Source organism: Vombatus ursinus, unplaced genomic scaffold (assembly GCF_900497805.2).
Source record: "Vombatus ursinus unplaced genomic scaffold, bare-nosed wombat genome assembly UNPS02000749.1, whole genome shotgun sequence".
Classification (NCBI taxonomy): domain Eukaryota; kingdom Metazoa; phylum Chordata; class Mammalia; order Diprotodontia; family Vombatidae; genus Vombatus; species Vombatus ursinus.
Window position 1 is genome coordinate 8,791,952 of NW_020940527.1, and position 25,996 is coordinate 8,817,947.

General features: G+C 43.3%; 1 protein-coding gene across 4 annotated transcripts in view; it reads right to left on the reverse strand.

Annotated features, from left to right (window-relative positions):
• Nucleotides 1-25,996, reverse strand: part of DLG5 (discs large MAGUK scaffold protein 5) — a 151,845-nt gene that overhangs the window by 59,636 nt on the left and 66,213 nt on the right. For all 4 annotated transcript variants that reach the window (XM_027858926.1, XM_027858915.1, XM_027858923.1 and 1 more), the window contains 3 exons: nt 12,398-12,566; nt 10,071-10,214; nt 8,924-9,107 (listed from right to left, as the gene is read on the reverse strand). In XM_027858926.1, coding sequence (XP_027714727.1) covers nt 8,924-9,107; nt 10,071-10,214; nt 12,398-12,566 — 497 coding nt within the window. The remainder of the gene's footprint in view (nt 1-8,923; nt 9,108-10,070; nt 10,215-12,397; nt 12,567-25,996) is intronic.

Sequence of the window (25,996 nt, forward strand, 5' to 3'; positions counted from 1 at the left end):
GTGGTATGTGGGACTTTTCTCCCCACAATGAATGACATGACCCCCTGCTGCTGAGGCTTTTGAGTCAGACCTCATTTTTACAGGCTTCTCTCTCTTCCACCACTGTCAGGCTGCCAGCTGTTAATTCTCAACTCTGTCGGTATACCTATCCCACCAGTTCCTCTCCTTACTTCTAATCGCTGTGGGCTGGAAAGACAAGATAACTAAGCTAATTCTATGTATAAATCAAAAATCACTTGGGCTCCAAGCTATCCCAAAAGGCCGTCCTCTGATTCAAAAGCTTGAATTTAATGCATGGATACTGTAACATTTTGGCTACTCAAGAGGCTTTTGTCTCCCCTTTTAAAGACAGATAGGTGGCGCCATAGTGCACAGAGTGTCAGATTTGTAATCAGGAATTCAAATTCAGCCTCAGACACTTACTAGACCCAATCTCCTTCTGCCCCAGTTTTCTCAAGTATAAAAACAGAATCTACCTCCCTGGGTGTTGTGAGGATCAAATGAGAAATTAATTCTAAAGCACCTAGCCCAGTGCCTGGCACATAGTAAGTTCTATATATTAGCTATTATTATTTATCATTATCATTATTCTGAAGTCTAGGCTATGGCCATTACAATACCCTGCCTCAGTCTGTAAACTTTTCTACATCTAAACTTGATTCCCTTTTCTCATGAGAGAAGAGTGGCAGCATCACAGGAACAAGACTTGGAGTCAGAGAATTTGGGTTCAAGATTTGGTGCTGGAAGAGCTACATTCAAATATCAGCTCAGCTGATAACTGAGAGATCTTAGAGAGGCCACCTCTCAACCCCGTGGACCTCAGTTCTCTCATCTGTGAAAGTAAATGGGTAGATTAGATGAACATGCCACCTCCATTCCAGTCTCCTCCAATTCCTCCTCCCCGCCCAGCAGAAGTCAGACTCTTATCCAGGGCTCTCACTGGTGAGTTTTCACCTTACTGTCCTCAGTCTAAGACCCACCATATGACTGACCATGCACATCTCCTCTGCCATGGCCCCTCTCCCAACCCTTGCTCCCCTACACGTTGTCCTTCCCTATTAGAATATAAGCTCTTTAAAGGCAGAGATCGTGTTGCTTGCTTATGTATGTATCCTGAATCCTGACACAAAGCAAGATGTCGTTTCATTTCATTCCATCTCTAAAGCTATGAAAATTCCCAGGGGAAGAAATTTTTTTATAGTTTATTAAATGAGAATTCTTTATACCATGTTTGAATTAATCCTGCAAATCCCAAGTCCTTTGCAGTTTTAATCAACGATGCTTTATGGCACCAGAGAAAAGCAGCTATTGTCATTCCAGTGGTGCCCACAAGGTGGAAGCTGTGGGTAGGACCACATGAGAATCCTCTAGGACTTGGATATACCCATATCCAAACAGAAATAATAATTTTTTAAATACTTATTGAGAAATTATAAGGTAATTGAATTGGTACTGCAAGGATCACAGAGGTCATCTAAAGTCAAAGCTCTTCATGTTGCAGATACGGAAACTGAAGCCAAGAGCCCTGAACTGCAATACCCTAGAACAGTACTAAATCTGGGGTCAACGGCCCTAAGATTGAAGCCTGGCTATGCTTATTTACTTGTGGGCAAGTCTCTTCACACCCTTATCGGAAAAAAATGATGGTGTTGGCCTAGAGCCAAGTTTCCATTTATCTCTCTATGGGTGTGATCTGAAGTGATTTGCCCAATTTTTCACAGGTATTAAGTGGCAGAGACAAGATTCAAACCCAAACCCTTTGACCTAGAGTTTGTTCCATTTTACAAGTTATAGTTTAGGGGCAACTAGGTGGCACAGTAGATAAGAGTACTGGCCCTGGAGTCAGGAGGACCTGAGTTCAAATCCAGCCTCAGATACTTGACACTTACTAGTTGTGTGACCCTGGGCAAGTCACTTAACCCCATTGCCTAGCAAAAAAAAAGTGTGTGTGTGTGTGTGTGTGTGTGTGTGTGTGTGCATAAAACAAGTTATAGTTTAAAGAGGAAGGCTCATATCCTCAACTTCAGCCTCAGGAGTTCAACTTTCCAAAGCAAATAACATATTGTCAAAGCAGAAAGGAGATTCCCTGGGACCAGAGGTTGAAGTCTACTCAAGGAATCTTAGCACCAAAAGAGATCTGAATTTTCTCCCCCTTAATATGGAAAGGGAAATACAACATCTACCGACAATGCTTGCTTGTTGATAAACCTGGCTACCCTGAGGTGTCAAGAACAGTCCAGGATGAAATAAATAGCCCAGATGGTAGAACAACCAAGTCTTGGTGACAAAGAACAGGTTGGACTGAAAGGGAAACATTGAACAAACTCCCAGAAGGCCCCCTGGTTCAGTGTGGTTACCGAGCCTAGCTTTATCAGCAAATAAGCCAAGAACTAACTGTATAATACGCCAATGGTTAAGTTCAAAGTGGTATCTGAAAAGGAATTTAAATCTGGCCTGCCTCCATGGTCCAAAGGGAATAGTCATCCTAAGAGATGAGTACTCTCTGAAAAAATGAGATTCCCCCCGTATTTAGCTGCCACAAAAGCTGCAACCTCTTATGAGTCAAGAGGAAAGCCCCAAGCTAAGGAAAGGAAACCTCGGTCACCCATTTGAGCATTCATCTAGAAAAGGACTCGCCCCATCCACCTTCTCATTGACCTAAATGGAGTGAAAAGGAAATCTGAGATGGAGCTGGCCCTTCCTTTTTCCTGCTCCCAGTGAATTCAATTCAATTCAATTTAACAAGCATTGATTAGACACCTACTATGTGCCGAGCACTGTGGGGGGTATTCAAGATACAAAGAAACAGTTCTCACTCTCGATAAGCTTAGATTCTAGGGGACTTGTCCCCTGTGAAATAAACAGAAACATCAGCTCTGGAATCAAAGGAGCTGGTTTCAAATCCCACCCCTGACATTTACCATCTGTATGATAGGGGTACATACATACTCACATACAGGGGTATGATCTCTGGCCTTGGGTTCCACACCTGTGAAATCAAGGGACTGGACCAGAGAGCACTGAGGTCCCTTTCTGCTCAAGATCCCTATGAATTTTCTGGAAACTAAAGGACAGGGCAAAGGTAAGGACAGTAAAGTTGTTTAGATGCTAGGAGATTTGTCAGAGTTCTCAAGATACTGTCCAGGTCACTGGAGGATTTCTCCTCTGTGTATCTCTGGAAATCCAAGGCTAGCCCCAGCTCTCACAAGAATGACTCCAACAAAATCCACCAAGGAGGAGACAGAAATCACCCCTGACATCCTCATAAGATGGAACAGCTTAGCTGAAAATCTGGGAAGCAGGATGGGTCACCGGTCTGGCTTTTCAGATATGAAATCAAATCCCTTCAACCATCACACCCAGAGCAGCGACATTTCCTCTAAACCATAAATCATCCAGCCGGCAGGAGAGATGGGTAAATCCCTCCTGCAAACACACAAGGCAAACAGCCCCCTTTTGCCAGCCAGGGCCTCTTGGAGTTTACAAGCCATGGGAGGATCCAGGCAACAAAACCACCCTTGTGGAACCAGGCTGACCTTTCCCCTGTGGGCCTTGTCAGGGAACCAGCCTGGCCAAGGTCCTTGGAGGAGGGAGCTGCTAGCACCTTCCAGTACGGTTAGAGAAATAGGGACAATTACCTGCTCCGCCAAGCTCTCTTAGAGTGGTCATAATGCAGGAACCCCACTACCCCCATGGGGGCCGGGCAGGAGAAGAGAAAACCCTCGGTGAGAAAGCAGTTTGTTCTGTACAATCCAGAAACATCTATTCTTTCACCTCCGCTAAGCTCTCCTTTTCTTGGAAATTTTAAGGGCATTAATCACCACATGGCTTTGTTCTATCTGAATAGACTCTGGGAACCTAAATAGCCAAAGTTTATTCAAACACCAACCTTTCTTCTCCTCCCCATCCCCCACAACCTTTAAGTGTCTCTTATTAGAAGAGGATGGAGACAAGGAAACTGGGTAGGGCAGTCAGGTGGTAGGAGAGTCCTCGGCTTCTGTGAAGGGAGCAGGACAGAGAAAGGCAGTAACAGAGGGCAGAGCATACTTTCTCCTTGTAAAACAGCCTAGATTTGCCCACACCACACCCCCCTCCCCCCTCAAAAGAAAAAAAAAAGCTGCATCAGTCTCCAAGGAGAAGCAACCAAGATCTAACTTTATACCTTGGGAAGGGCAGTTTTTAAAGGTAGATTTTATATTAATATAATTCCAAGGCTGTCAAAGCTTGGGAAAGTCTACCTCATTTGAAGAGGGGGTAGAGGTGAAGGACGATTTGAGAAAAGAAAAAGTCACATTCCAGGCTCAGAGCAGAAAAAGGAAAGGATTACTTGGGAAAAGGTCAGGAAAGCCAACATGGGCAAGGTTGGGGGGAATGAGTAGGGTAGGCGGTGGGCAAAAATAATGAGAAATAGTTAGGTACCACAAACTGGCGTCAGAGAAGGGTTGAAGGAGAGGAATTCCTTCTCCCTTCTGGGTCTCGCAAGGTCTCTTTCACTTCTAAATCAATCAAAAGGGATACCAACATTTAACTACTCAGCGCTGAGTTTGCGGCTGAAGATCCTGACCTGGAGGAAATATTCTAGAGGAAAAATAAGATTGTCTCAGAAGTCGAGGGGTTTTACTAGTTCGTTGTCAGTCTGGATGAAAATCCTACATCCATAAGGTGGTCCACCAAGGCCTACACAAAGCCCATTTATCAGTCTCTTAAAGCACAGCAGTCTACACATTCTGAAGAGTTTTTCCATATTCCTTCATCCAATCTGAGGAGGCAGACTGGTACAGTGAAAAAAACATGAGTTCTGGAGTCCAAGGAGGAAGGATGAACAATAACCTGGACTGAAATCTCATCTTTGCATATTACTGTGTAGTAGATGTAGGGCACACCCCTTACCTTCCCTGGGCTTCTACATCCTCATCTGTAAAATGAAGTGGTGGCAGCTAGGTGGCGCCACAGTGCACAGAGCACTGGACTTGGAATCGGGAAGACTCATCTTCATGAGTTCAAATCCAGCCTCAGATGCTTACAAGCAGTGGACGAGTCACTTAATTGTTTGCCTCAGTTTCCCCCTCTGTAAAACGAGCTGGGGAAGGAAATGGCTAACCATTCCAGTATCCATGCCAAGAAAACCCAAACAGCGTCACTGAGAGTCAGACACAACTGAAAAAACCTCTTAATGACAACAATAAAAATGAAGTGGTTGGTCAAGATGGCCTCTGAGTATCCCCTCTCAGCTTTAGATCCTGTGATCTCCTCACAACAACCCTGTAAAGTGAGTACTTCCAATATTCCTATGAAAGGGGACTGCAGGGGATAAGAAGGCCCAACTTTGCTGTGAGCCGCCTTTGTATCCGAAGCACTGAGCACAATGCCTGGCACTCGGCGAGTGTTAAATAAATGTCTGCTGACTGACTACAGGGGTTCTGGAATCTCACTGACGTGGGTCATCCTGTCCTGCGCCATTCTCCGTGTTCTCCCACAAATGCTAGGTCAGGCAAATAGTTCCACGGGAAGAGGCAGCAGGATGGACTGCTGGGCTTGGATTCAGAAGAACCTGAGTTGAAATCATGCCTATGATACTTTTGAGCTATACGCCCACGGGCAAAGCCCCTAATTTCTCTGAGTCTCAAGTTTGTTCACTTACAAAATTCAGTCAATTAGTTAATAAGCATTAAAGTGCCTATGACTATGCTAAGCACCGAGGATACAAAAAAAGGCAAAAGACAATGCCTGCCCTCAAGGAACTTACAATCTAACAACTTGCCAATAACTATATATATATACAAACAAGCTACAAATAGGATAAATTGGAGATAATTGACAGAGGGAAGACACTAGAATTAAAGGGGAGTGATGCGTGGAGGAGACGGGGGATTTAGGAAAGGTTTCATAATAACAAAGAGTCATGCATCCAGAGCCAGAGGACCTGTGTTCAAATCTGAGCTCTTCCACTTAATACCTATATGACATTTTGTTCCATCATTTCAATTGTGTCTGACTCTCTGTGACCCCATTTGGGGTTTTCTTGGCACAGATACTGAAGTAGTTTGCCATTTCCTTCTCTAGCTCATTTTACTGATGAGGAAACTGAGGCAAACAGGGTTAAGTGACTTGTCCAAGGTCACACAGCTAGGAAGTGTCTGATTTGAACTCAGGTCTTCCTGACTCCAGGCCCAGTGCTCTATCCACTGAGCCACCTAGCTGCCCCTGTATGACCCGGTATGACCACAGGCCATTTAACTTCTCTACAAACTTCATTTGCAAAATGACAGGACTGCACTAGATGACCACTAACACTAAGGTCCCTACAACCCTATACTACATCCTTTTGGGGGGGGGGTTAGGCAATGGGGTTAAGTGACTTGCCCAGGGTCACACAGCTAGTAAGCATTAAGTATCTGAGGCCACATTTGAACTCAGGTCCTCCTGAAGCCAGGGCCAGTGCTCCATCCGCTTCGCCACCTAGCTGCCCCTTTTGTATACATTTTTTTTTAAACCCTATATCACAAACAGGGAAAATTACAGCCCCAATCAGCAAATCAATTGTACAACCAAAAGGAGAACTCAGGTTCTCTAATATGTTATCCACTCTTTCCCCTACTCTGTATCACTTACATTGTATCATCCTTGCCACCCTCCAGCTCTTACCTTCTCCCAAGCTCCTCATTCTTTCTCCTCCTCCAAAGATCAGAGAATGTAAAACTATACCTACAACCTAACGCACTTGAGTTATGCCCCTATGACACCTCGGAAAAAAGTTCTTGGAGAACAGTTAAGGTGTTCATTTGATTTCTTTGTGGCAGAAACCTCCTTGTGAGGGTATATCACCACTAATAACCTTAGAAACCCAAGATCAAGAGGTCTAATTTGGCTTCACACTGGGTGACAGTGCTTACACTGTGGGCACACACCTCAGCAACTTTAACTATAAAACGCGAACAATACCAGCATAATGAAAGTTACACAAATGATGAGGTCTGAATGACTGTCATAGAGTGAATTCTGAGTCAGGTATGGAGTATAAATCAGGCAGCTTCTGAGGTCCCCTCTTTCTCATGAAGAAATTCAAAAGAATGGACTGTCAGGAGGTTGAGGCTTCCTCTCCAACTTGCACCCCGCCCCGCATGGGGTCTAAGCAAAGGTTAGATGACCACTTGTCAGGTCCCTCGTACCTGGCTGGGTCTCGTAGAGGAAATTCCTTTTCAGGGATAGGGTTAGACTAGACAGGCTGAGGTCTCTTCCCATGCTGAGGTTCTGGGATTCTGCCATGTGCAATCTTTTTTTTTTTTTTTTTTTTGGGTGGGTCAGATCTGATTTTAAATACAGAAAGAGGGGCCCTTATTTAAAGAAAATAGGCAGCACACCTGTGATCCCTGCTAGTAGGGGAGGAGGCTGAAGTTTGTGGGTCAATTATGTTCAGGAGTTCTAAACTGTAGGAGGTCTAAAGTAGATGGAGTGTCCACATTAAGTATGGCATCAAGATGATGAGAAACCAGGCTGCCAAAGGAGGGGCAAACCAGCCCTGGTCAGACACAAGGGCAAAATTTCTCTGCTGATCAGCCACGGGATTAGGTCATGAGTGACCAGTGTATGTCCAGCCTGGACAAAATAGGGAAGACTAGTTTAAAAAAAAAGAAAGAAAGAAAAAGACAATGGATTCTTTTTTTTATAATGTGTATAAAAAAATGTTCCGGTAAGATGAGATTTTTCCCACATCAAGCCGGCATAAATCAGGGCCCACTGGCACCATTATGGCCAACCCACTGTGCTATTGTGTAGAACTTAGTCATAAGAACGTCTGAAAAGAGAGACAAGCAACAAAACCAGGGCTGGGCTGCTAGCGCCAGCCCCACCGCGCCTCCATGCAGGTAGGTCCCCACTCCGAGCATTGAAAGCACCTTCACCAACATGTCTCCTCTACATCACGGTGCAATCTGAACAGTACTGCTTACCCTGTTTTTTTTTTTTTACAAACAAAGAAAGTAAGGCAGAGGGAGGCGAAGCTTCCCTGCCTAGACTGAGACATAGAATTCACAGTCAGAAGGCTCCTCAGAGATCACTTTGATTCTTAACTAGGCCAACTTAACAACTATCTGTGGACAAATTCAAGGGAAATGATTATTAACAACCAATTATTTGGGGAGATCCAGAGTTCTCCCTTTCTTCTTAAAGTCCTGATTTTTAAAAGTTCAGTCTCTTGAAGGGCATTGCTGATAATGAGATTGGACTAACCTTGTTCAAGACCCCACCCTGGTAGAGCAGCCATTGTGTTCTGCTCAGACTTGGGTGGGGCATGCATTCTTTGAATAGATGCCCAAGGCTAGGGGTGGTCTGGGTATAGAGATAAGTCTCTCAGTCCAAGGATGACATGTCACTTTCAGTTCCTCACTGAACACCTACTTTTCCAAGGGTATATATATGTAAACTGTATATAAACACCACACCATGAGGGTCTTTGATCTGAGAGAGACAGCCAAATGACCTTTTATTAATATGATGGCCTTATTAATAAAATTATTAAATTACACAGACACTACCGCTCTGGAACCTCTTTAATTGTCACACTTTTAAGAGGAGCGGGGTCTGTGAATTTTACAGAGGAAAAAACTTACCCCTTTACTTCAATATGATTGGTTTCCTTTGTAACCTTATTGTTTTATGCATTTAAAAATATTAATCTGAGAAGGCTTCCCCAGATGGCCACAGGAGTCTAGGACACAAAAAGGTTAAGAACCTCTAGACGATCCCATCGTACAAAGAGGACGTGTGCTTTGGACTTTGCCAAAGCATCTTGACAGCTCTCATCATTTGATCCTCAGAATAAGTCTGTGGGGCAAGGAGGGCAGAGGGCCCCAAGTCAAGTGTGTTCCACTCACTCCATCCCAGGACCTCCCTTCCTCCCTACCTCATCACTCACAGGACCTACCAGCTGCTGCTGGGCCCGGAGATCAGTGATCTCCTTCTGGTCCTCCTCTCGAAGCCGTTTCATGTCTTCGCACGACTGCTGCAGGTGGTTCCGCTCACGGAGCAGCTGTCCATTCTCCCGCCTCAGTGTGTCCACATCCTCTTTCAGCTGCGCCTGGTCGCTTAGGAGTCGGTTGTGAAGAGTGCTGGAAAAAAGCCCTCACAATGAGTCACAGGACACCTTTTCCCCTGCAAGACCCGATCACCCTAAAGGCCCCCATCAGCGATCCCCACCTAGATGGGAGCAGGGATAGGCTAAGCACAGATGGAGGCTTCCAAGAGACAACCAAAGTCAGGTGGCCAGAACTGACCCAGGCACATAAAACCCACCAAACTCACAAGGCAGGAGAGGCAAACAAAAAACAGACCTTCCTTCTTACGGACACTATCTGAAAAGAAACTCTAACAGCTAGATGACACCTAAGGAAACAAAGAGCTCCAACCTGCCAGAAACTATAACTTTTAAGATTTGAGCCCTGGGCGGATACCACAGGATACCAGATGGGTGCTGCTGCTAAGACAGGAAGGGGAAATGTGGTCAAAATCCTGGAGGGAATTCTCCTAGTTTCCTCTCCTCCAAAAAGGGAGAGCAGCAATGGACTGAGGACATTCAAAGGCCTTAACAGTATAGTGCAGGGGAGAGAACTCGGAATATTTAAGCATGTGTCACAGGACCAGAGTTCAAATTCCTATTCTGCCTGTTGTATAAAGCAATGCAGATTGAAGAATAAAATAAGCAACACTGTTTAGAAAGACGACAATTTTCAAAGACCTCAAAGAGCTCTGTTCAATGTAAGGATCAACCATGATTGCGGAGGACAGATGATGAAGCATGTTACCCATCTTCAGAAAGAGAGGTAATGCATGTAAAGTGAAGAATAAGAGGCAAATCTGAGGGCATGGTCAATGTGGGAATTTCTTTTGCTTGATTATGCACATTTGTTGTATGACTTATGTTTTTATTTTTCTTTTTTCTTTGAGGGGACTGAGAAGGAGAAAAAAATAAATGTTTGTTAATTTTAAAATAATTTTTTAATTTTAAAAAGTAAAAACAAAAAATTTGGCAGTAAGGAGGTCACAGAGTACTAACCTAACCAGACAGCACTTACTGGTAAAAGTCAGCCTCTTTGGCAACCTCCTCACATCTCTTCAGGGTCTTGGTATGCTGGTTCTGGAGGGACTGCAGATCTGACATGGCCCTCATGCACTGAATCTTGAGCCTCTCATAGTCAGGGTTCAGCTTATGGTATGGCCTGCCAGAGAAGGGGAAAAAAAAAAATAAATCAAATTAACACAACCAAGACAAAGCAATGAGCCAACAGGGAGAAACAAGACTGATAATTCTAAATTCAATCTCTTCTATGACCTTCTTCCCCTGACTACTCCAGCCTGCTCTCATCTCTCCCTACAACAGCCAAAAACCAACAACTGAACACTTCATTATTTAGCACCCTGTATTACCCATGGGGAGGCCAGGTGGTGCAGTGGATAGAGTAGTTTAGAGTCAGGTAGACTCATCTTCCTGAGTTCAAATCTGGCCTCAGACATTTACTAGCTGTGTGATCCTGGGCAAGTTAGTTCACCCTGTTTGCCTCAGTTTCCTCATCTATAAAACAAACTGGAGAAGGAAACTGCAAACTACTCCAGTATCTTTGCCAAAAAAACCTCAAATGGATTCACAAAGAGTCAGACAGAACTGAAAGGCGACCGAACCACAAAAATTATCCTCTAATTGTTTTCATTTGTGTCAGTGTCTTCTGCCTAACTAGACTATAAATTCCCTTAATGTAAAAACAGTGTTTTCCTCTTCCTTTGTATCCCCTACAACACCGAGCACAAGACTGAACACAGAGTCAGTGCTTAACAAAACCTCATTGAACGGTTCCTCTCAGAGAAGCCCTGCTACCCAGACCACTACATTCCCATCAGAGAGGAAAGTTTTCTCCTTTCCTGAAGAGAAGTCTTCACAGGCTGAAAATCACTACATCACTACCCTTGGAATAACACCCCAATATCAGCCCATTAAGCCCAGAAGGACTCTTACAAGTATGAAAACTAAGCAAAATTGAGAGAGGCCAAGGATCATGTCATTTAAGAAGAAATACTGATGATGAAAACAATAAAAATAATGACAACACTTAAAATAGTGCTTTAAAGTTTCCAAAGTGTTTTACAAATATTATCTCATTTGATCTTCATCCCTACAAAGTAGATGATATTATTAATGCTATTTTGCAGATGGGGAAACTGAGGCAGACAGAAATATTAAGTGTCTGAGGAAAGATTTGAACTCAAATCTTCTTGATTCCAAGTCTAAACTCTTTATCTACTGTACCCTCTAGATACACTCCTGAAGACAAACTGCTTGAGTCACCCCAAAGTTGTCAATTTTCCCTAATTAGTCACCCCTTTGTCTTCTAGGAAGTGTGGTGAGATGCAAAGGACAATAGACTTGGGATTCAAATTTGAATTTCAGCTCTTGGCTTTGGTTTCACCTCTCTGGGCCTCAGTTTCCCCATACATAAAATGAGGAAGTTGGTCTAGATGATCTGAGATTCCGTCTGCTTCAGGATCTAATGATCCCTTATCAAGAAAACAGCCAGCACCATCTCAGAAAGGCTGCTCCTTCCCTCCTTATCCTATTTACTATAAGATAGGACCTATATCTCTGGTCTAACAAGCCCCTGATCCCCCCACCCTCCAAACTGCTAATGCTCTCCCTCCCAAAACCGCTCTGTATTTATTTTGTATACAGGGTGTCCCAAAAGTATTAGTGTAATTTTGAGCTTTAACACACTATGTAAACTACCAAATAAGCATTAATAGTTTTAATAGCTTAAAACTACACTAAAAGTTTTTTATATACCCTGTATATACTCAAAGATATACATGTTGCTTCTCTCTTTAGAATGTGAGCTCCTTGAGGGGAAGAATTATTTCTATTTTCATATTCCAGGTCAGCCAGGTTGGAGAGGAGGAGATACTTAATGTATGTGTACCTAGCTATTTACCCACTATCTCTTCATTAGAATGTAAGCTCCTTGAGGGCAGGTACTGTTTTTGCCTCCCTTTTTATCTCCAGCACCTAGCAAAGTAAATGGTACTCGGTAGAGGATAATTAAACGCCCCAGACAGACTGATCCATTTGCTGTGTATATGTTGCGTACAGGGACCCACTAGTAATTTAAGATAAAAAAGTCTCTATGCTTTCCACAGCAGCCAGTTCCATGTAAGTAACCTACTGGTACAGCAAAATTGAAGTTTCTGGAGGGCAAGGAGGATTTCATGCTTATCTTTGTGTCTCTAGCACCTGGCATTGTACACTGTAGACATTTAATAGACTCTTGATGAATGAATGAACAAATGAACGAGCGAACGAATGAATGAATGAATGAATGAACAAAGTCAGAACAGCAAAGCAGGCAGGAGATTTGACCTGCAGTCGTCGAAAGTCGAACCAGGAGATGACAGGGCCAGACGCTTCCTCAGCTCGTCTCTCTCTCGGGTGATCAATCTCAGCTGAATCAAAAGAGTCTCCACTTTCTCACTGGCCTGCCTGCTGTCTGTGCTGGGGGGTGGAGGAGAGGATGCCTTTCCAGTTGTGCCTGGAGAGAAAACAGACAAGCGTCAGAAGTGCAGCATTAATGGAGCCCCTGAAAGCAGCAGAGTCTCATGTACATGATCTCGTTTAAGCTTCCTAACAGCCCTGTGAGGTGCGCACTGTGGCTATTTATTATACCAATTTTCAGAAAGAATGGGGCCTGAGAGAGATGAGAGGATTTTGTTCAGAGGCGCACGGCCTCAGGTGGAATTTGAACTTGTCTTCCTGTCTCCAAATCCAGTTTTCAATCCACTGTGCCACGCTGTTCACCCATCTAGACTGCCCTCCTTTCCCATTTCCCAATCGTGTTTTTGTCAATGACAAAGTACGGCCCTGGCCCACCTGCCTCAGGTCCCCAGATTTGGAAGAGACAGTGGAATCCATCTAGTCCAACCCGTGTGACCAAAGAGCCTTTCTACATCCCTGAGGACAAGTGGTCATTCAGACCTACTATCTCTACTACATGCCTATAGGACCTAACACAATGCTTACATATAATACTCTCCAAACTATCCAGTCTATCACTCTTTTGTACATTGTTTTTTACTATATTTCACACAATAAACAATCTCAAATTTATCATACATAAACACACTCAACATATATAGTTATATATAAGTTCATAATACTTAACTATGATATAATTTTTTAACATAACTATATATAACCCGTAACTATATAACACACAAACACACATAGTACAGAGTTGTTTCCTTGTCTCCCCATTAGACTGTGAGGACTTTCTCCTCTCTTTGTATTCTCAATGCTTAGCACGATGCCCGGCACATAATGGGTGCTTAATGTTGCTCCTCCTTTGTTTTTGAAGAGGACAAAGACATCAGTCAATAGCTCGACTTGCAGTGAATTGGATTTAAGTGAGGCAAGGCTTCACAAAGTGGCAGAGTCATCAGCCTCACTCTCTCTTCCAGAGTCATCAAAGTCCAGTGGCAGGACAAAAGTCAGGGTGACTAGGGATGGCCCAGGATGCAATGGATGACCTTGGTTTCTTCAATGTCTGACCAAGCATCTGCCAGTTCTGCCAGGGGAAGTCTTCACGTGCCTGGGGTAGCTACTCCCCCAATTCACCAAAAGGTTTGAGACCTATTGGTTACTCTCAACCTAGTTTAGCCTATCTGCTGAGGTAATCCAAGTGAATGCTCTCCTGAGATCCAGTCCCCCAATACCAAGTGAACATTCTGAACTGATGGCCCACAGGAATCTCAAAATCAACAAACCCAAAACAAAACTCATCTTCTATCCCATCACTCTTCTATACTTCCCCCTTTGTTTTTCAAGGGAAAGCTCATCCTTTCAGTCACACCCGGGTTATCACTCAGTCAGCTTCTAATCCACCCTTCTTCCCCAATCTTGCCAGTCCTACCTCCCAAACACTTCTCCCACCCATTCTCTAAGCACCCTTCACAAAGCTTCCACCCTCCTTAAGGCCCTCATCACCTTTCTCCTGGATGATTGTCTCCTTTTATATCTCCCTCTCAAATTTCTCTTCTATCAAATCCACCCTCCACTGCCAAAGTCTGATTGATCACCTCTCTCCCTTGCTCAAGGAATCATTACAGTGGTTCCCAAAAACTTCGAGGATTAAATACAAACTCCTCCATTTGGCAATTAATCTAGCCTTTCAAGCACTCAACAATCCTGTTGTTCTGTTTCTTGAATCCTAAGTTTCTTGAGTTTTCTATCCCCAACTACGACTGAAAGCTTCCTGAGGTCAGGGATCATAGCTCGTACTGCTTTGTGCAACCATCAATCCACATACATTTATTAAGCACCTATTATGTGCCAGGCACGATACTGGGCACTGGGGACAGACACAAAGACAGAAAGGAAGCCATTCTAGCTCTCAAAGAGTTTCCATTCTATTAGAATAGATGTTGTGAACACAAATCACATACAGACTAGATGCAAATACAAGGTTGTTAAACCAAGGTAAATAGCAGCCTTGAAAAGGATTGGGGGGGGGGGGGTGCAGCTAGGTGGCATTGTGGATAGAGCTCTGGCCTTGGAGTCAGGAGGACCTGAGTTCAAATTCAAACTCAAACACTTGACACTTACTAGCTGTGTGACCTTGGGCAAGTCACTTAACCCCGACTGCCTAACCAAAAAAAAATGAAGCAAAAAAAGAATCAAGAAAAGCTTCTAGTAGAAGGCGGTATTTGGGCTATGTCTAGAATTGAAGACTTCTATCCGACAAAGGTGAGGAGGGAATGCCTTCCAGCCGTGAGGGAGGCAAAAAGAATACAAAGACACAGAGACACGAGATGGTATTATGTAAGAGGGACAGAAAAAAGTTCAGTTTCACATCAACTAGCACAGGGCTAGGCAAATACTAGGGGCAGCGAGGTGGTGCAGTGGATAGAGTGCCAGGTCTGGACTCAGAAAGACTCATCTTCCTGAGTTCACATCTGGCCTCAGACACTTCCCAGCTGTGTGACCCTGAGCAAGTCACTTAACCTGTTTGCCTCAGTTTCCTCTTCTGTAAAATGAGCTGGAGAAGGAAATGGCAAACCATTCCAGTATCCTTGCCAAGAAGACCCCAAATGGGGTTATGGAGAGTCAGACACAACTAAAAGGACTAAACAAAATGTGGTCAAAGCCAAGATTTGAACGCTGGTCTTCTGGCTTTGTATGATGACTCTTTGTTATTATGAAACCTTTCCTGACATGCCCCTCCTCCCCCCCAAAAAAAAGAGCAGGAAAATGACTCAACTACAACAACAAACCCATCTGGCAACATGAGAGACCAGGGCAAGTAACCTAAGGGTCACATTCCCTCTGAAATCATCCTAAGTCACATTTATACACTGTTTTACACCTTAAGACATTTTCCTCACAACAACCCCATGAAATGGGATAGTATTATTAATATCAGCATTCCCATTTTAAGGATGAAGACACTCAAGCTTGGAGTGACTTGTTCATGATTCCACAAAGTCTTCGAGCTGAGATGGATCCCTATCCATCCCTCCTCCCCCTAAGAGCACACTGGAGCTGGAAAGAACCTTGGCCATCACCCAACCCAACCCCCTCATTTCACAAATGAAGAAACTGTGACCCAAAGAGAGGGGTGATTGCGAGGCAAGTTCATCACCTTTTGGCCCTTCTACCAATTCAGTCTGTTTCAGCATGCTCCAGCTCTGTTCCCCTACATCACCCAATCTCCCCTCCAGTAGCTTGCCTTCTCTTCTCAGACAAACTAGATTCTGCCAGAAGCTTGTGAGACCACCAGAGCCCCACGGTAGTGCACCCTGTGAAGGTTTCACTCCCAACTCAGGAGCTGCAGACTACCTACCTACCTATCAAGGGCTAGGTCGCTGCCAGGACCTAACCTTCACCCAGGCTACTGAATTTGGTTTCATTCTTCCCCCAAATCCCCTCAACCTTCCTAAATGCAAATGAAACAGCCCCAGGAGAAGAACAGGGGCTGGACACATGAAGATACAGGAAACAGGAGAAAGTCCTGGTTCCTGACCCACACTCCATGCTCAGTCTTCTCCATACTGCTCCTTTGTTCCTATCCCAACAGAAAGTGATCCCAAATACCAATTTCTCATGTCAATCCTTCTGATCTTCCCCTAATCTCCGTGCCTCAATGATGCCTTGGTTCCACAGGGGCAGGTGTAATAAAGGACATCTTTTCACTTCTGGGAGACAAAAAGTACATTCCTTACCAAAAACAGATTGAGGGATATTGATATAATCCAACTTCATCATTTTGAGGATGAGAAAACCAAGGACCAGAGAAACAGAGCACCCCAACCAAGAACCCAAAGCTATTAGGAGAAGATGTGATCAAAAAAACTGGCTCATGTGGGGCACCTATTTCACCCTTCAGTAGATAAAGGCTGTCATTCCCTCTCCTGAGTTGGGGTTTTCTCCACCATCAGGGGGTCTCCAAATAAACAACTCTACAAGGAAGGGCTAACCAGCCCCAAATCATTCATCAGGGAAGAAGCTGCCTAGAAATGTCAGTGGGAGTGGAGAGGGATACATAGAAGCATTGCTCCATTCACCATCCCTGGGACTTCCTAGACAAGACAGCCTTCCTTGGCCTCTCCCCTGTGCCATCTCCTCCCCGGCCCAATGGTCATTATTCTCCCCCTCCCTCTCTCTGCAATCTAGCCAAACTAGATTTCTCTGGGTTCCTCACACAACATTCCATCACCCACCTTCTTGTGTCTGCACTGGCTGTCCCACATGCTTGGAATGCACTCTCTCCTTACCAGAATCCTCCTCTTACTTTAAGATGCACCCAGCCTTCATCAGAGGGCAGCTATCTCATCACTTCCTACCTGGCTGAACTCCTCTGGACCTGCAATGAGCCCTGCAGAATCTCAACATCCTGAAAGCTCACATGAAACCTGAAACTCATAATTCACACCTGTCAGTACCCCCCCACCCCTGGCCCGGCCCTGAGGGCCCCTCCCTTCCTCAGACTGGAGAGCTTCTCTTGTTTGGGAGGATGCCCAGGGCAACCACCTTATTTCCCACCAGCCTCAGCCTCAATCCTACAGACTTTCATCATGCAAATACTCTCTTTACCCTACCTAGTCACCCTCCTCATCAACTCCCTTTTTAGTGCCATCTTCCCCCTTCAGATTGCAAGCTCCTTGAGGGTAAGCATTTTTCCCTTTCTTTGTATCCTAGTAGTCTTGTCATTTTGTGTCTGACTCTATTTGGGGTTTTCTTTGCAAAGATTCTGGAGTAGTTTGCCATTTCTTTCTCCAGCTCATTTTACAGATGAAGAAACTGAGGCAAATAGGGTTAAGTGACTTATCCAGGGTCACATGGCAGTTAAGTAAGAGTCTGAGACCGCATTTGAACTCAGGTCTCCCTGACTCCAGGCCTGGTGCTCTATTCACTATGTCACCTAGAAGCCCCTTTCTATCCCTAGTACTTTATATAATGCCAGGAACATAGTAGTAGGCACTTACTAAGCGTTTATTGACTGAATGATCTTCGGCATAAAGCTTTTTCTTAATTTCCTCCAACCTACTCTTCTTCCCAAACTAACTACTTTGTACATATTTATATTTATTCATTTTAAATTTATGCTGCATGAATGTATATATGTACCTGCTGTCTCCTCCATTAGAACAGGACATAATAAATACTTGCTGACTTGCTGATATTAGAATGCAATCTGCTTCAAGATAGGGACTATCTAATCTCATCTATCCCCAGCACATTACATGGCACAGAGCAAGCACTTAATGATTCCATTTTTATTTATTACTTCAAAACCACCAAATCAACATAGAATCACAAAACCATGTCAAACCCCCATAGATCTTCAGACTAGATGGAGAATCATCTAACTGGTCTTGGCTCCAGTCTTCAGGTGGGCCGAGGTAAATCAATTTGGCCAAGGTCAGATAGGAAAAGGACTAGAACCCAAACCCCCTAGTTCCCAGCAGATGGTTCCTCCCAAAGCACTCCATCTCTTTCCAAAGTCACCTGCCATCTTGGTAAAGGGTGTGGAAAGCCATTTTGTTGAAAGGCACCATGTAGTAAAATCCAAACACAAAACTGGAGCACAAGCAGAGGGCCCTAAGAAAGAACCCTCCATATAAGGACTGGGGAACAGTAAGGAACCTTTGGAGCAGAACAGGGATAAACAGAGATAAACTGCACGATGATTCATCAAGCAACCTTGGGCAAATCACTTCTTACGAGCTGATCTCTGAAGGATATTTTAAGGTTTTCAGGTCCCTTTGCATACATTATCCCACTAGGACCTCAACACAACCATGCCAAATAGGTATCAGAGCTATTATCATACCCATCTACAAATGAGTAAACTGAGGCATGGAGGTTAAGTAATCAGCCCATAGCTTCAAAGTTACTAAGTATCAGCAGAAAAATCTGAACCCAGGTCTTTCTAACTCCAAATCTGACCACTATACTGCACTGTGGCTCCTGAGTTCTCTGGGTTGGTCCTAGCTTCCCCCGCTGGCAAAATAGTCCCTGCCTGACCTACAGAGTGGTCAGCGAGGTGGCAACGGATAGAGTGCCAAGCCTGGAGTCAGAACTCATTTTCCTGAGTTCAAATCTGGCCTCTGACACTTACTAGCTGTCACTTAAATCTATTTGCCTCAGTTTCCTCATCTGGAAAAATGACATGGAAAAGGAAAAGGCAAACTGCTCCAGTATCTCTGTCAAGAAAACCCCAAATGGGGTTACAAAGAGTCGGACATGACTGAAAAATAACAACTGAACTACCTCACCGGCTTGTTATGAGGATCAAATGAGAAATAAATACTTTGAAAGAGAAAGTGATACAGAAATTTAAGACATTATGGTAATATTTTATTTATCTTTAATAAAGAAATAGGGCCAGAGATTTAGACCTGCAAAGAGTCCATTTTACAGATAAGGAAACTGAGGGGCAGAGAGATGAAATGACTTGGCCAACATTACACAGATTAGAATCAGCAGAGCCAGGATTTTAATCTACTGACTCCTATCTCACCACTCTTTTCCAACCACCACAGCGGAATGAATTTTCCAGGGTACAGAAATCTGACCAGTAAAGGTACAAACACTTTTATTCTCTATATTCTTAATGGAAAACTTCCTAAAAGATAATACCAAGTCCTCCGCCACAGCCTCACTTCATTGGTTCACTGTGACGTCCAGGTGACCCTCCATGGCCAAAAGCCACACCAGTAGAAGACTCAGTTTCCTTGGGGGATGGACTGGATGGCCTCTAAGGTCTTTTCCAACTCTCAATCGACAATCCTATGATTCACTGATAACCTCACAACGTTGGGCAACATCTAGGCAGACCTCAAGAAAGTTAGGTAGGCTCCGACTCTGTGTCCTACTTATAAGAGGACACAGACAAGAGTCCCACTGAATGCACCAACGTGAATGACTTGTCAATATGCTTCGTGTGGAGGGAACTACCACAGTGATGAAATCACAGATCTATCTGGGAATATATTAACAACTTTTGTCCAGTCCTTCACCAAAAAGGGAAGGTTCTGACGACGTAGGCCTAGCCACAAATTATACGTCTGTCACCTGAAGACCAGCCAGGATGAATTAATTCATAGAGATTCATCTCCTGGATGACTCTGAGAGGATGAATTCTTTGGCCAGAGCAATTCTCAAAGATGATCAATAAAGTCAATGGCTGGTTGTGATGGTGAGTGCAGGGAGTACCCACCCCATTGAAAATTACAGTTCCTCAAAGCATTGAAGGATGCTACCTGATCCAGTCAATGAGAGAGCCAGACTGGACAGCATTTAAATCCTTTTCTACTAACAAAAGTTCGGCATTATTGACATTATATTGGGCTATAATTAATATCGTGGTGCCTTCAGGGATAAGCTCAATTAACACCTACCTCAGTGAGGCATTCACTGCCAGCCAGAATTTCTGACTTGATCTTCAGAATTTATTAAAAACAACAAATAAAATTAAATTAAATTAAATTAAAATAAAAAAACCTATGTTCCCAAAATAATTGGCCCAAGACTTCTATGCTTTTCTAGATTTTTAAGGAGAAAAGAGTTTTTTTGGTTTTGTGGAGAGGGTTGGGAGGGAATAGTCGGGCTTGTACATGTTTTGTTTTATCTTTTTGCAATCCCCTCTTTTATGGTCAATGTAAATTTTCTTTACTATCATGTGTCTATGGCTTATGGTCCTCCCTTACAGCTGGTCTTTTATCTACTGTCTACTATAATCCAGCAAGAACAGAGGGTTGCCAGGGGAAACCAATTAAGCCAACTTGTGAAACTGAAAAAACTTTAATACTTAAATCAGTAGACTCTGACCTCATCTTCTTCTCCCTCTCCCCTCTATATAGCTCCTACTGGTCAGTAGAACATAAGCTCTCTGATGGCAAGGTCTGGTTGAGTTTCTTCATCATATTCTCTATACCTAAAACACTACCTTGCACATAAGCAAACAATAAATGGTTCCTGAACTGGGCTGAAGTTATAGTTTATGATAAGATAATGAGGTATCACTGCACTGTCATCATTAGTGACACCAAAGTTATTTGCTTTATTTACAGTAATAGCAAATACCATTTAGATGGTTAGGTTCAGCAAAGTCTCAAACATTCCACAGTGACAACTCAGAGTGGAAGTAACCAGATTGGAGACCTTTCCTGATGAGTGAAATATCTTAGAGATGTTAGTGATAATAATTTAAAATATTAATAATGATAACAATGATGGCTAACATGTATATAACATTTTAATGTATACAAAGTACCTCATGTATATTATCTAATCTAATCCTCACAACTCTAGGGGTAAAGTATTGTTATTATCTCCATTTTACAGATAAGGAAACTGAGCCTCCCACAAAGACCCAAAAGGCATAGCGCACAGTGAATAGAGAACTGTCAGCCTCCAAATTAGGAAGGCTGAGATTCATGTCTCACCTCAGGCACAAACTGACTGTGACCTCCAAATCACCTAGCCTCTCAGTGCCCTGGACAACTTCCTAAAACTCTTAAGTTTCAGAGAAGGTGCCAATCTGCATTGGCAAATGGATTTTCTCCCTGGGGCTCCTCATACCAATGAAATCACAACTGAGGTCAGAAAACATTACAGACTGGTTGGTAATGACGATGCAAAGATGAGCTCATAGATTTTTTTAAAAAATCATTTTTTGGTCATTAATATGATCTTCCCAGATTTCTTTTCCTTCCTGGAATTAGCTCCACTGAGAGGAAGAGGAAGGAACACTTTACCCACATCACCTGTTGCAAGTGACAATAGCTCGTAACAGGTGAGCATGACTACAGGTCATCACCCTGGAAACCAGCTCTCCTCCTTCCCATCAGGGACAACTCCTTGGCTAGGTAGGCTCAGCTGCGGTAGAAGCAAGCCCGATTGTTCCAAGAATGATACAACCCTTGGGGAATAGCTAGGACCAGGGCCAAGCAGCAAGATGACCCCTTAGCATCAGCAGCAGCCTGAGGTTATCCAAAGAAAGGCCTGAAGGCCTGTGGCTACTTTCCTTTCTAAATCTACTTTTCAAAGGAGAAAATATTTGTAAAAGTGCTTGGCACAGTGCTTCGCAGAGCTGGTGCTATAATCAATGCTTATTCCCTCCCTCCCCATCCCCCCACTCCTAATCTGCCCTGAGAAACTTCCTCAGTAAGGATGTCTTGACAACTGAACAGAACACTTAGGAGAGAATGTGGGCCTAGTGCTAATGATGATTACAAGCCTGGGGAGAGTAACTTTCCAGAGTGCATACATCTATTTTTGTTATAATAAATCCAAGGACCTAAATGAGGCCTGTTCTAATCTGAAGACATAGGTGGGTGCCCAAGTAACTGGGATACTCAGGTTTGATATCCCCGTCCCAATTACGCATGAAATTCCATTCCCAGTTCCTTAAAACTGCTGACAAAGAAAACTATCTCTACTCTCCCCCTGCTCAAAGATATATTTCTTTGCACAAAGATGTAGTAGGTTTGCTATTGTTGTTGCTAAGGACCTGTGACTTCACTAACAGAAGGAATTGCTTATCGAGGAAACTCCCTTTACCTCTAATGTAGGTCAGTAGCTTGTGGACAACTTAGCCACAGCCACACAGACACAACCCGCCCCTATAAGGCTTCTCACACCTTTACCCTCTACGCAGCTACACAGACCTACTTCCAAGTTGCTCAAACCAATAGGATCCCCCATTTCTGTGACTTTGCACTAGCTCTCCCTCTCCTGTGACTAGAATGCTCTGCCCTCTTTCCCTTCCTTCAAGACTCAATCCAAATCCCACCTTCTGGAAGAAGCTTTTCCCAGTCCCCCTCCCATGCCTACCCCTCACCCGCTAATACTCTCTCCCTTTAGACTACCTTCATCTACTCCGTAAATATCTTACATGTACCTAGTTATTTCCATGGTATTGTTCCATCAGTAAACTCCCTGAGGGCAGGGGCTATTTTGTTCCTTTTTGTGTGTTCCCAGCACTTAATTTGGTCCTCATAATAATCACTTAATAAATGTGTGTTGCCTGACTGATGAAGCATGCCACCCCATCCGGTGATAGAGAGGAACATAAATCGTGATCGTTATAATATCCCAGATTGATTTTGGTTTTTGGTTTTTGACTAGGTAAGAGGTCATTCTTTGCCTCAGTTCTTACCCAGCCTTAATCACTGAATGGGCATTGCCTCAGTCAAAATGAGACATATTAAAGACCTTAGCTTAAAAAGGTCAAGGTCTCCCACTGCATCTGAGGCCATCTCCAGTCGTCCTGATCTGTATTTTGCCACTGGACCTAGATGGCTCCAGAGATGAGAGTGAGGCTGGTGACTCTACACAGCCCTCCCTCATTTAAACCCAATTCACTCACAAGTCATGGCATCACCTTCCTGATGTCATGATCCTCTTCAAGAATGAAGGACAAACCAACAATAATGACAGAGGCGATGGAAGACTCAAGATGCACAATAAGATGTCTACTATGTCGACAATAAGATGTCTACTATGTAGCCTCAGTCACGGCCAATGTATAAAGTGCTTTTCCTGTTTAGTCTTTTTTTAGTCGTGTCCAATTCTTCGTGACCCCTTTTGGACTTTTCTTGGCAAAGACACCAGAGTGGTTTGCCATTTCTTTCTCCAGTTAATTTTACAGATGAGGAAAACTGAGGCCAACAGAGTTAAGTGATGTGCCCAGGCTCACACAACTAGTAAATGTCTGAGACCACATTTGAACTGGGAAAGATGAGTCTTCCTGACTCCAGGTCTGGTATCCTAACCACTGCACCACCCAGCTGCCCTGTGGCAACTGCTACCCAGGAATAGTTCTTTTCCTTCACACCCAACCCTTTTCTAGGAACCAGAAGTAAACTGAAGGAAACAAATTAGATTTTCAATATCTGGAGAGCGGGAATGACCACAGTGTCAACATGTAACATGCTATACTTCTCTACCAACCAGCCAGCCTTTATTACGTGCCAGCCCCTGCGCTAAGCACTGAGGATACAAAGAGAAAGCAGGAGTAATCCCTGCCCGCAAGAGGTACACATTCTAATGGAGGAGACAACATACACCAACCAGAACATAAACAGAGAGGAGAGCAGAGCTTCTTAGTACTGAGCATACCCCCCCAGGAAAGGAGATATGGCTTCAAAGTCTACCTTACCAAAAGCCAGTTGATGGGATGACTGACCTACCATGGCCACTTCCTACCTGAACGGCCATCAACAAGTCCCACAACTTCTCTGGGCCACCATTTTTTCATGTGTAAAACAGAAGGACTAAACTACATAACTCCTTTCCAACTGTAAATCTTTCGGCTCTATTGAGGAATCTCACTTTCCCATTGTCAACAAGTGTAGACAGTATGTGCCAGAGGCAGGACTTCAATTCAGGTCTTTCTTGCCTCAAGGCCACCAGGTTTCTGCATTCTCACAGTACCATGATACCTCTCTAGGCCTTGAAGATATGCACAATTCCTGTCCCCTTTCAAGCTGTGTAACCCGGCACAAGTCACTTAACCCTCTCTGCCTCAGTTTCCTCATCTATAAAATGAGCTGGAGAAGGAAATGGCAAACGGCCCCAGTATATTTACCAAGAAAACCCCAAACGGGGTCATGAAATGTCAGACGTGACTGAACAACAAAATCTGTTTCCACATTGGCCGTGACAGGGATTGTATGTCTTATTGTGATAAAGATGTCACCAATAAGCATGACACAATTCAAAATCCATTCAAATGTTTCCTAAGTGCCTAATATTTGTAAAGTAATGCACCAATGACAGAAGGGGATATTGGCAAAAGAAGGATCCAGACAAAATCCTAAAAACAAGTATAAGGAAAGAGATTTCATAGAAGAGATGATGCCTGATCTGGGCATGGACGGAAAAGTTTTCGGCAAGTCACAGGATTACAGAGGGAGTCAGAGAAAACCTCTAAGGATATCCAGAGACAGAAGGGGAGAAGACAAGATCAGAAACCCATTACCAGTACAATTAGGAGGGAAATGCAGGGAGCACATAGACTTAAAGGGACAGCAGCAATGTTGAGATGTGGCTAATGATGAGAAATGACTCAAGTGTCAAGCTAAAGTGCTTTGTTCACATTTTATCTTATAAACAATAAGAAGCTAGGAAAGGATTTGGAGAAAAGCAGTGATAGAATAAAATTGTGTGAGGAAGACTATTTGAACATGTATGTGTAAGAATGAAGGCAGGAAAATATTGCAGTAATCTAGGTGAGGAGTAAAGAAACCTAACTTTACCTCATCAGTTTATTTGTCTAATTAAAGTCTCACTAGATCTAAGAATTCACCTGATATATCTTTCTCCTAATCCACCTGCACCCTGATATTCTCCACAAAAGGCAAGCTGATCAGAAAGGAAAGTATAAATTTCAGCTGCTGAGACATCTCTCATGCCTCAGTTAAAAGAATCCCCTATGGCTGAGACATAAAGAGCCTGCTGTGAAAATTTTATGAAAAACTATTTCTGAAAAACCTGAGAAAACTTCTATGAACTGATGCAGAGTGAAATAAGTGGGACCAGGAGAACAATTTATAAATAAACAACAAAATCATAAAAAAAAGAAAAACTTTGAAAGACAAAAGAACTCTGATCAACACAATGACCAGCCACGATTCCAGAAGACCAGTGATGAAACATACACTACTCATCCTCTTCTCAGGACAAGATAGGCATTTCTAGACATGGTCATTGCAAGAATGTTTTGCTCAACAATGCATTTGTTATAGAGGTGCTGTTTTTCTACTCCTCCCTCTCCCATGGGATGGAAGTGAAAGAGAGAGAAAATGTTTTCATTAATTGAATAAAATAAAATTTTAAAAAGACATAAAGAGCCAAATTCTACCTTGGCCTACCCACGTCCACCTTCCATTAACTGTACATCCAGCCCAAGTGAACTACAAACATTCTTTATGACCTGTCCTACATTCACACAAGCTGTCCCCCAAGCCTGGAAGGCATTCCACTCACCCTTCATCTCTGCCTCAAAATTCTTTTCTTCCCCTACATTTCATCTTAAGTACCATTGCTCCTAGGAAGCCTTCCCAGATCTCCCAAATTAGTAGTGCTCTGTCCTTCACAATTTCCTTCATACAGTTACATATTTGCATTAGCTTCTTGAGGGCAGGGACAATGTCCTTTATCTTTTATCCCCAAGACTAGCACAATCATCTAGCACAAAGGAAGACCTTCAAAAATGTTTTTTTTTCTCTTTTTATTCTTTATTATAAAGTATGGCTCTCTGGGAAGAGGACAGGGGAAGGAAATGTAGATGGTGAAAAAAACAAGATATTAGGAAAACATTTTTATATTTAATTAAAAAGAAAAAAATATTCAATTGAATTCAGTGTCAAGGCATGGCTGCTCAATAGAAACTGGCAAAGGATATCATTTGGCTGTTCAGTTCAGGTAAGATTTGTAAGAAAGAAGGAATGTGAATGT